The 12,488-nt window shown below is 35.6% G+C and overlaps 1 protein-coding gene across 1 annotated transcript in view; it reads left to right on the plus strand.

Moving 5' to 3' along the window:
• LOC106882819 (plexin domain-containing protein 1) overlaps positions 1-12,312 on the plus strand; it is an 85,366-nt gene extending 73,054 nt beyond the window's left edge. The window contains exons 8-10 of the mRNA XM_052970200.1: positions 447-540; positions 3,486-3,578; positions 5,812-12,312. Of these exons, the coding sequence (XP_052826160.1) occupies positions 447-540; positions 3,486-3,578; positions 5,812-5,963 (339 nt within the window). The 3' untranslated portion in view covers positions 5,964-12,312. The remainder of the gene's footprint in view (positions 1-446; positions 541-3,485; positions 3,579-5,811) is intronic.
• Positions 12,313-12,488: the final 176 nt, after the last annotated feature.

Below are 12,488 nucleotides of genomic sequence, written 5' to 3' on the forward strand. Positions count from 1 at the left end.
TGTGTGTGTGTATTTACGTATGATTGATAGTGTGTCTGTTTATTTGACTCTCACTCTTTTTCCTTCGTTTCTTTGTCTTTTTTCTTTGTCTTTTTTCTTGGATTGTTCGTAAGCGTTCATAAGAGAAAGTAGCAATTGAAACGATTTGTAATAGGAGTAGAAAGAGTAAATTAGATTGTTTTAGAGGGGAAAATGATTTTGTATATAGTTTTATGAATTTTATTCGTAATTGGAAGTTATTTTGACGGAAAAAATGACGCTGTGACCTAAGTCATGGTATTTAGAATATTAATTCCGATTCTTTCATCCAAGATATTTGGAATTGTGTAAATGTATGAATTTTAAACATATACACACACACAGAGAATCTGCCTTTTATAGATAACATACATGATACTGTTTTCCCTTATTATTTTACAAGAAATGAATTTAATTTCTACTTCCAGTTACCAATATCTCCTCATTTTATCAGTTCACAAAACCATCCTGTAAAAATAGGATTGTCCGATGCATATTACATTGACAAAAAGGGTAAAAGTGGTAAGTTTGTATTCATGTCAATTATCTAATATTTATTTTGCATGAGAGTCGTAATAAATGGAGTGAGTTCACTGTTTTTCATCAAATGCATCAATTAATAAATAACTTCTGAAGAGTACTTCTGTCAGGCTTTGAGTATCAACTAACCATTCATCATATACACAGTAATAGTAGTAGTTGTAGGAGGAGGAGGAAGCTATATTGTCACTATGTATCTGTGTGAAATATATTTCTGTAAATATTTTGAGCAGTGAGGTGGATGGAACTGCATAATATGTATAACCTAATTCTATATAAAAATGATTTTTTACCTTTTGATCACAAACAATTTGTTTTAGAGCACTTAGTTAAATATGTACAGATCAAACAATTCAAGAGCACAATTTTGTTTAACTTTGGTCTCATAGCATTGGTTCTGTAAGACTCATGTATGCTGTGCCTGTTCAACATCCCAATAATGTGAACCTAATTACACCTCTTGCTAGTGTTCATTTGAAGGTGTTAAAGCTAATAGTGTATAAGTTTAAAATTGAAAGTGAAATACTGCAGAAAAGGCATTATAATGAGTCCTGAACTGAAAAAAGTTTAGACAAACAAGACATTAGAGGTTACAGGTTCTCAAACATAAGCTTTACGAAACTAGAGTCTAAAATTATCCTCTCTTAAAACTGTTGGCTTGTTCATGTAGCTGAGTAAGCAGTACCTGTGATGTTCTGTATAAATGTTTATAGATAGCATTGTTTGCTTGTTCACTACACAGCAAAATATAAATATACAGTGGAGATGTATGTGCGCTCACACACACACACACACATGATGAAGTATTTGAGGATGTATTGGGTAATATAATAAAACAACTCTAATCTAGCAAAAACCAAATGTATGTTTATAAAAATTTGTGTACATGTTCTCAGTAAGCTTTCTTATACGAATTATTTTATCAATCTGCCACTGACTGCTTCAATGCAAGACTGGAATTGGTGACATGCCTGTTCTAAATGGTCCTCATTCATTTCAAAGTCACCTGAAGAGTAGCTTCAGTGAAGCTATGGTCTTGTAGGGATGTCAATTAGTCTCCCTTTCAACAATGCTGAAAACATTTTAGTCCATGGGATTTAAATCCAATTAGTTTGGAGGACACAAGTTTCATGTTACATGATCATAAAGATTGTCTAACATCTATTCAGGGGTTACATAGACTTTGTGGGAAAGTGCTGAGCTCTGTTGAAACACATATGGCCTTCCACTGCATACTTCATCCATCCAGGATTTAACAGCTGTCTCCAGCACCTCATTGTATCCAGCAGCATTAATTCTAAGAACTTGTGGAAGGATGTGAGTTGGCATGACATGACCTTCATTATTCACCATTCCTAAAAAAAACAATCACAGTTACTAGCAACTTAGTGTGCATCACTCTGAAAATATTTCTCCTGTTAGACTTTTGATCTTCGTCAAACTTTTATTCCTCAGAGAGGAACCAAAGCAGGCCAGGTTTGTGAAGATTTTTAACCTTGTTAAGTAACCACTTGATATAGATCAAACAGTTTGCCTGTGTCGTTGCAGATATGAAGTAGCCTCTCCTCAGTACATGTGACTTGTTTCCAATGCCCTCATGCACTGCAGTTCTAATTATCTACTGCATCACCAGAAATTCTTTATTGATTACCCTTATTGATTTTCTGGGACCATCATCAATAATGTTTTGAGCCTTCTGGATGAATTACAGTGTCCCTATTGTGTCCAAACGTTTAGAATTTTATTTTTGTCTTTAATACAGCTGTAATGTTCTTGCTGGAAGCTTCCTATTTCATCCAAACTATGTATAGAACAAAGATCTTGCCACATTTAGAAAGTTGGCAATTTATAAACTGCCTTGTTTCACACTCATGTGGCAACGATGGGTGCATGTCTTTTCATTTCTTGTGTTAGCATTTTATCTGTCATGAAGGATCTGAAAGAAATAAAAGCCTTTTAATTGGTTTGAAGAGAGTAATATACTGATAATTAGGTTTCCTCAAGTACCCTTTGCACTCTGTATATTTGAGAGAGACTGACAAATGGACAAGATTATACAGACCTCATAAAAATTTGATTGACTTAGATGAACTGAGGCAGCACATTCTTAGTTCATCTAAATTAGTTATTTGATTATTGAGGGTATACAGTGATTCAGCAGGTAATCTCACAAGCATGCTCGTGTGTGTAAATATTCTCATTTCATATCTCTTTTCTATTTGGATGAGCCACAACAATCCAAGTTCACTCTTATCTTGAGTTATTGCTCTCACAGTTAGTTCAAGGGTCCATGTCTTGTTTGTAATTGATAACTTTGGTCAACTGGATGTCCTTCCTACCATGTCCACTTTAAAAAACATTTACCCAAAGTGTCATACAGTGGAATTGAACCTAGGACCATATGGTTTTGGAACAGACTTTTTAACCCCCATGAAATAGATAGCACTAATATAATATGAGCAGTGATTCCCTTCTCTTTATGAAGATACAAGAAATACATCTGATATCTTTTTATCTCATGAATATGTTCAAATAACTGTTTAATCATAAAACCTGTACTCTTCTCTTCTGACATTTTATGTGGATACAGACATGGGTTTTAACACTTTCCTTGCCATATTTTTAATTAAATATGTGTTTCAGTTAATTGTGGAGATAACCAGGCATTTGGAGGGGTTTAGTAAATAAACTATTTCATTTTTATAATATAACAAGGTTGTTCCATAAAATGAGAATGAATGCTTTTAGTTTAGATAAGAGGAGAAAAGTTTTGGATTAGAATTAGGAGTGAATTAATGTAGAATGCTCTTATAGAGCTACTGCTTAATATGAAGCTGGGGGGGGGGAGATTAATATTTTTTAGCATGTATTAGCAGCTAAGTATTAGTAAAATTTAAAAACTTTTTGTTACTTTCATATTCTTTAAGGTATTGTCCGAATAATTTATGAATACCACAGAGTTACAATTGATAAGGCAAAAATACAACAAAGAACCGTTGTGATACTTACTCCACTCCCAAGTAAGTCTGTTAACTTTTACTTTATTTGTTTTGGCTTTTTGTAATTACTGTCTTATATTAGCAAACTTGACTCCTTTCCTTCACATGTGTACGTCACTTTGTGACTGTAAAGTGTATCCTGAAACCACTCTGAAGAAAATTCTCATTGTGTTGGTGTGAAACTTAGTTACCTTTGGGTTGGTGATGGAAGTTGTTTTACTAATTCTTTCCTCTGGGAATTGGTTATGCAAGAATTTGAAATCCATCCACATTGATGAGATTACACATCAGATTGAATTAAGTGACCATTTACAGCACTAAAGACTCTTCTAACCTGTGTTAGAAGGAAATCCTATGATAAATATAATGATGGGCTAAGTTATTGATCTAGCAATTGAGTCAAGATCCAATAGTAATCATGACCTATACCCTTAGGAGGCAGACTTAGTTTTTGCATAATTTAGTATTTCATTTCTTTTCTTTTTAATATTCAATTAATCCTGTTGATGGAAGTTTCATCACTTGGCCCAAAGTCACCTCCCATAATACTACTCTACCTGTCCAGTAGAGGGATCTTATCTTGCAAGTTACAAGGTGATATCACAGCTGCTGGTGCCACAGAAAAATCACCCAGTACAATTTGTAAAGTGGTTGGCATTAGGGAGGGCGTCCAGCCTTAAAGACCATGCCCATTCAGACAGCTCCTGTCACACCATCCAACCCATGCCAGCATGGTAGAAAGACATTTAATGATGATAATGATTAATTCTTTACTTGACAAGTAATGACATAATTAATTTCATTGGCAATCACACAGTATAGAACATAATGTATTAGGTATATATAACTATACTTTATTCCTCCTCTCAGGATTGTTTATTTATTTGTTTCTTTGTTTTGTTGAAACACGTTTTGAGAGTACATGATGAAGAAAATAGACTATTGTAATTTTGAACCTTCTTATCATATGTTAACAACTGTCATGTACTATCATGTATATAGAACCATATTTAGCCTTGTTGGGATGGTGTAACATTAAAAGCATGACATAATGCCATCAACTGAGACCTTTAGCATTAGAGACCCATCAAACTGAGCAAAATGGCAGTTGTGACTGATACTGGTGTCACGCAAATGGCACCTATGCCAGTGGCACATAAAAGCACCCATTACACTCTCTGAGTGGTTGACATTAGGAAGGGCATCTAGCTGTAGAAAACCATGCCAAATCAGACTGGAATATGGTGCAACCTTCCAGCTTACCAGCCCTGGTCAAACCGTCCAACCCATGCCAGCATGAACAACTGATGTTAAATGATGATATAAAATATATTGAATCATTGTAAAAAAATTGGCATAGTCATAGCTGGAATATCCTTGTCTTAGGGCTGCTGAATCGGGGTGTACCTGAGATTATCAACAACAGTAACTGTCTATTGTCAGGGTGCAGTAATGATATTTGAATTGCTGTTGTTTGGTTCCAGGATAAAGCCTCAATGAGTAGACTTTTGATCAGAGTACCCCAACATTAACTTTCCTATCTTTCTTATAGATATTTTAAGCTATATTTTCTAATGTACCTGATCCTTACATAAGACAGCAGGGTGTGATTTGCAACTCCATTGGGACTTCCCTGTTGGGATTAATTGTTTTTCATTGATAATTTTCAGGTAGTGCCTATAGATTTCAGTTGTCAAGGGGATCAATGTTGAGAGAGACATTGTTCACGTCCTACTTGTTTTAATGATACAAGTGGTACAGAATGATATGTCCATAGCTAGGAATTGCAACCATGCCCTATTCTTGATGATTTCGATGGGATTGCACCTTAGTGGCCCTTATTAATATTACTGGTATTCTTGCTCTGGGAATTGTTTAGTCTGATTAGCTACCAATTTTGCCACCTGTAGTTGGTCATTTACTCTGGAAGAAATAGCAGTCAAATCTTTCTTCAGATTGTACACTACTATCTTAAAAAGACAAAAATACATTGAATAATATAGTCCTACTTGTACGATGCTTGTAAGTAATAACTGGAATAACTTTGATTATAAGCCTGCTCAACCCTGGACTAAACAACAACTAATGTGAATATTTTTTGACAGATTGGATTAATGAAATGTATGAAGCCCATTGTTAATGATATTTTTATAAAATAATTGATATGTGTTTGTTTCTTGTTAGCCATTAATTATTATCCTAGTAATTTTTTTATTTATTGAATAATGACATTTTTGTTTTCTTCTTTGGCCAGCCTGTAACCTTGCTGAAGATTGCCATACATGTTTCACTCAGAAAAGCAACTTTTCCTGTAGATGGTGTTCAACTTTGCAACGGTGTTCCAATGGTATAGACTGGCACAGACAGTCATGGATTGCAAATGACTGTAATAGTGTTGTAAGTTGAGACTGTTTTTTAGCGTGTGTGTGTCATTGAGAATTAATGTCTTCACAGAATCAAAATTCGAGACAATAGCAGGGATCTGTGAATATGTGCATCAGTATATGCATGTATGAAGGTGTATATGCAAATATTCTTGTGCTCATCAAATGGATGAATGTGTTTCTTTGGTACATGATTGTGTACAGTTTATGTATGTGTATTTGTAATATACACGTACATATGACTGTATGCATTCAATGCTTTACAAATTTTTATTGTATTACAAATCAGTTGTATTTGGAGAATGTGAAATTGCTTTGTTTTTTCTATTCTTGGTATTTCTAAGATTTTATGAAAACCTGTTATGTAACCCATTTGTACCTATGATAGCAGGTACAAATGAAAATCATACTCTGGTTATAAGAGCTGTAAGTTTCTCATCATCATGTAGATGTTCTTTTCTTCAATTTTTGATGACATATTTGTATCTGCTAAGCAGCTGATTGCAGTAACAGTGTATCATTTTTTGATCTTTGTCCCACAGAGCAATGTCTGGTTTTAATGTTTACACTAGAGTGCAGTTTTTTTATTGGAAAAACACTAGTAATCTTTAGTTTTTAAAAGTGTGGATAAATTGTGATTCTGGTGTACCTTTGGTACTGCTACCAGGAAATTCTTCATGCAAATAGCTTTGTAGTTGGTTTTAGTGACAGTATCAAGTCTCATGGGAAGGTAGTACCTTGTAGTAACTTTTGGAGAGCCTGCTGATGATGTGGGTAATATCTTCTACACTGGAGTGACACAATCAACATTTTAGATACCTCTAAATCTCCATGTTGTGAAATCTTAGAAGCATCCTTATCTCTAATATTGATCAGATATTTTGTAGCTTTCTCTCATTCTCCGATAGCAAAGGTGTAGCCTCCCACAGGAAATGTGATATATAGATCAAAAGTGACCAGGACTTCTGTCAATGTTGTTAGTATTTTCTAACTTAAGGTGCATGCATAACTTTCTGCTGGTATGTGTATTTCTCCAAGTTCCCATTTTTGTTGGTTAGTCCCACTACCTTTGGTTCACATGCAATACCTGTAGACTCATATCTTGTGTGCATTTCTCTCCTTACTCTTCAGTAGTTGTTATCTAAGTGGTACCATGCAGCACTCAAAAAACATTTTGACCGATTTTTATGCCTCTGCTTTCATCCCTCCATTTAGCATAGCTAAATGTAGAAGTTACCAGTAGTTCTTTCTGGTTTTCGTGTCCAAATTGTAGATATCTTCAAGTATCCAGTCCAGCATTCTAGATATTGGTAATTGCACTGGCACTGCTAAGGTATTTTGGGATAGCAAGACACTTATCGTATGTAGATACCAATGATCACTGTTTCAACATCATCTTTTCCATTCTCTGATAGACTGGCCAGAAATCATTGAGGCAGATTTTTTGCAGCTGGATGCCCTTATTGTTACCATCTGTCTGGTGTTTCCTTGTAAGGTAATATTTCCCTATGGCTGGACATGTTTTCATATAAGAAATGAAGGACACTCCTTATATGACAGTGATGCTTGTATGTGTGTGTGTATTTATGCACATCCATGTGTGTATGTAAATGCATGTAATATATGTATGTATATATATATATATATATATATATATATATATACATACACACACACACACACACACACAAATATATATATATATATATGTTCTCTTCCTCTTTTTTATTTAGAACAAATTTTGACTTGAGCAAAGTTGTGAAGGAAAGCATCTTGTTTTAACCATCATCCTTTAAATCTTAAGAAGACCTTGCAGATTTTTATAGTCTCAAATATTGTGATTGTTTGTAGCGTATGAATTAAGGATTTGCATTCTCTCCCCAAGATCCCTGGTTCAGCTGTACTTTGCTCCAGATGGGTTGGTATGTAACCTTTTGTTCCAGTAATAATAGGTATGAAGCTGAAAGTGTGCCTTGGGTACTGGATTTGCAATGGTCCTTATCAATGGTCCATAAATGTCCTCTTTCTCTTGTATTTTTCTAATCACATTGGTGTCCAGAGGGCAGCTAATTTCCATAAAATAACGTATCTTCTTGCGATCACACGCAGCAATATCTGTCTGGTTGCCTTTTAACTTGGTGGCTGTTTTAATTTTTAAGTTCCATCAGTGTTCTTTTAACCCATCAGTCTCAATATGGTCGACTTCATCTGTTGGGGTTTTCCTTTTTTTTTTTTTTTTTTTTTTGTTATACTGTTCTGACCACTGCATCATGCCTCATGGAAAGATAATATCTGGAAGACATTCTCTTGCAGTTGGTTATAATGTGGTTGATTCTTCAGTCTTGCACAGCTTATATTTGTTGTCTGTCAACCTTTTCAGCTTCTATGCTGTAGGTACTTGATGAGGATCTTGTTCTTGAATTGCATAGAGGTAGCCTTTGAAGTGGAATGTTATAAATTTGTTGGTACTCCTTGTGAAGCTTTTGACATGGTGAATCCCTTCTATGGTTTGTGTTTTACATCCCAAGTACCTGTGTACTATCTTCTTATTGAGCTGGTTCATTTTTTTTTACTGTTTTTCTGATGAATAGATTTTATTAATGTTCTTTGGAGAGGGGTCTGCATCAGCTCCTGTTTCATACCTCTCCTCAAGTTCATTAACTAATCTAATTATGTTTCAGCTATTCTAATTTTTGTTGTTGATTTCATGGTCACAAACATGGATAAGATAGTTACTGGTCTCTTTTTTTCTACTGCAAATATTATTTCAATTTTATAATGTGCTTTATATGACATCAATACAGATTTGAGACCATTGCCACCATCTTTGCTTGGGAAGTATAGCTTGTTTACATTTCCATTGTTGTTGAAGTTTCCTGTAACACTAGGCAGCTTGCAAGTTTGAACATCAATCTTGTTCAGTTTTTTTGTCGTGACCAGTTCCAAAGGCTAAAGAGATATGAGGACAGGCACTGCAAAGCTGTTGTGGGCCATATGCTTGTTGTAAGCTGAGAATTCTGATGACTGTATTCTCTTTACTACTCTGATGTATTCATTTCTGGTCCTCTCCTTCTTTATGGGTCCATCTTCTCATCTTGTCCAAAATACCTACAATTGTCACCTGAAGATAGAGGTTGTATTGTTAATCCATTCATTTATAAATGAGTAACAAAGATGTACAGGTGTTAATTCATTACGACGATTTAAACCGACTTCTTTAACTGATTAATGAAAACATTCTATTTGAAAGAAACCGTTCTCATCAGATGACTGCATTAACTTCAAACATATAGGATACAACCATTTCCTTAACATATTCGCATCAATAATGGAACTCAAAATATTTACATTGTTTCCTCTGTCATATCTGTGGAAGAATGGGACCCATTCTGCTACAGATAAGGCAAGAAAAACAATGTAAATATTTTGAGTTCCTTTATTGATGTGAATATGTTAAGGAAATGGTTGTATCCTATATGTTTGAAGTCTATGCAGTCATCTGACGAGAACAGTTCCTTTCAAATGGCATAAGGTTTTCATTAATCAATTAAAGAAGTGCCACCTGAGCATGACTAATGCCAGTTCCACCTGACTGGCTCCCGTGTCAGTGGCATGTAAAAAGCATCCACTACACTCTCGAAGTGGTTGGTGTTAGGATGGGCATCCAGCTGTAGAAACCTTACCAAATCGGATTGGTGTCTGGTGCAGCCTCCTGGCTTACCAGTCCTCAGTCAAACCATCCAACCCATGCCAGCATGGAAAGTGGACATTAAATGATGATGATAATGATATATGTATGTGTGTGTGTGTGTGTGTATATGTATATGTGTGTATGTATGTTTGTGCATGTATGTGTGTGTGTGTGTATGTGCATATATATTTGTATATGCATGTATATACACTCATGCACAATTATCAGCACTCATGTCGAAAATGGGCTTTTATTGAATTTCTTGCTAATAGTAGTGTCTACACAGATAACTTTTGGTCAGTGTCAGTACAATTGTTTAAGGAATACCAAACAAAAGTTAAATTTACAAAACAGTATATTTTTAATGATGAAAACAGGAAAACAAAATAATTGGATGATTCAAAATTGCTGGCACCTCTACAACATTTGATGACTAACAATCAGTTGTATAGTCTTTATTCTTAATACCTTCAATCTGTGAGGGTAGTCTCAGTTATCACCAGGCACAGATCAGAAGGAATTTTAACCCATTCTTCAGTCACATACTCTTCCAGCTCCTTCAGATTAGATGGCTTTTTTTCTATCACCTTTTTCTTTAACTCTCATTGAACATTTTCTATTTGGTTTAAGATAGGACTTTGTGCTGGCCAAGGGAGTACATCTATCTTGTTTTCTTTCAGCCAATTTTGGATTAAAAGTGACATATTCTCCGGATTATTGTTCTGCATGAAAGTCCAATTCATTGTTCCTTCAATTTGAATTAATTTTTCCGGTGCCTTTAGCATAAAAATAGCTCCACAACATTATGCTGCCTCCATCATGTTTGATGGTAGGATTGACATTCTTCACATTGTAGGCTTCTCCTCTTTCTCTCCAAACAGTAGCTCGACTGTTGTGACTGAATAACTCAAGTTTAGACCACAGAACAGATTGCCAAAATCATTCAAGCTTCTTCAGAAAGTCCCTTGTAAACTTCAAATGAGCAGTTAAGTGCTTCTTCAACAATGATAGCATGTCTTCAAGCCACCAATCAATATCAAAGTTCGAGTAATTGTTGACCTTGACATGAACTCCTATAGCTGTCAAATTGGCTTTCATCAATGCAGTTGTTATCTTACAATCATTGTTCTGCAGAGATCTATTTTCCGCATCCATTCTCATTTACCAACAAATTGGTTGATGCTTCATTATTATGTTGTGAACAGTTGATCTAGCCATATTGAAATTTTTAGATATTGTCTCATACCCATCTTTAGCAGCATGAGCATCAACAATCTTCTTTGAGTCAGAACTGTGCTACTGCACCTTCACCATGAAATTGCAGATAGAATAGTTTGAAGGCCAAAAGAAGGTTGCAAAAAGATTGTGCAATTGATGTCATGTAGACTTACTACACATTATTCTAGAAGTTTGTTTTTTAGAACTTTATGATGATGTAACCTCTATTATTCAACACATTCTCATGTTGTGGCCCAAACTGGTGTTTTTTGCATCATATATACATGTGTGTGTGTGTGTGCAATGGGTAAATTGTTGTAATTTTATATTTTTAATTTCACGCATTATTTGTTTTTGATTTTGTCGACTACACACTATAGTAGGGTCATTTGGGCTCTGCCTGTGAGAAAATCAGCACCATAAAACAATTCACTCTGCCAGAAATTTGGAAACAACATGCTGTACTACTTGGCATTCACACCGGAAGCTCCAATATGAGTATTTCAGAGTGCTTGGGTATCAATCTCAGGAAAGTGCAATCTGAGGATATGTACCGAGAGTGATAAAAATCAAACATCCAGTCAACATCATGGTGTTTGGAGTGATCACTAGTGATGGTGACGTTATGCCTTCATCTTTCTTTCTACACGGCCTCAGACTCAACATGGAGGCCTACATCAAGTTCCTGGAAGTGGTAGTGCTGCCCTAGGTCAAGAGGATGGCTGCTGGAAGACCCTATGTCTAGCAACAGGACTCTGCACTGTGCTACACAAGCAGGAGAACCCAATCATGGCTGTGAGACAATTTTTGTGACCACATCATCCTTAACATCTGGCCACCTAACTCCCCAGACAGCAACCCCCTTGATTATTATGTGTGGGGTGCAGTTGAGCGAGAGACCAAGAAAACACCTTGTAATACCAAAGACGAACTGAAGGCAAGGATTATGGCAGCATTCACCAACTTAAACAAGGAGACTGTCCAGATGATTTGCAGAAGATTCCGAAGTTGTCTGGAGGCTGTGGTTGAAGCCAATGGCGATTTCAATAAATAAATTTACTCTTTAGGCGTAGGAGTGGCTGTGTGGTAAGTAGCTTGCTTGCCAACCACATGGTTTTGGGTTCAGTCCCACTGCGTGGCACCTTGGGCAAGTGTCTTCTACTATAGCCTCAGGCCGACCAAAGCTTTGTGAGTGGATTTGATAGAATGAAACTGAAAGAAGCCCGTCGTATATATGTATATATATATGAGAGTGTGTATATGTTTGCGTGTCTGTGTTTGTACCGCCAACATCGCTTGACAACCGTTGTTGGTGTGTTTACATCCCCATAACTTAGTGGTTCGGCAAAAGAGACCGATAGAATAAGTACTAGGATTACAAAGAATAAGTCCTGGGGGTCGATTTGCTTGATTAAAGGTGGTGCTCCAGCATGGCCGCAGTCAAATGACTGAAAGAAGTAAATGAATAAAAGAAAAAGAAGAATTTAATATTTCAAGATATTTTTATGTAATTTTGGTAAATATATCTGTTAAAATGAGATGTCAGTGTTATTTTCAATTTTGCGTAATTTATATACCCTATATATGTGTATATACATCTATCTGTCTGCCTGTCTGTCTGTCTATCTATCTATCTAT

The sequence above is a fragment of the Octopus bimaculoides genome, chromosome 8 (genome assembly GCF_001194135.2).
Source record: "Octopus bimaculoides isolate UCB-OBI-ISO-001 chromosome 8, ASM119413v2, whole genome shotgun sequence".
Lineage (NCBI taxonomy): Eukaryota > Metazoa > Mollusca > Cephalopoda > Octopoda > Octopodidae > Octopus > Octopus bimaculoides.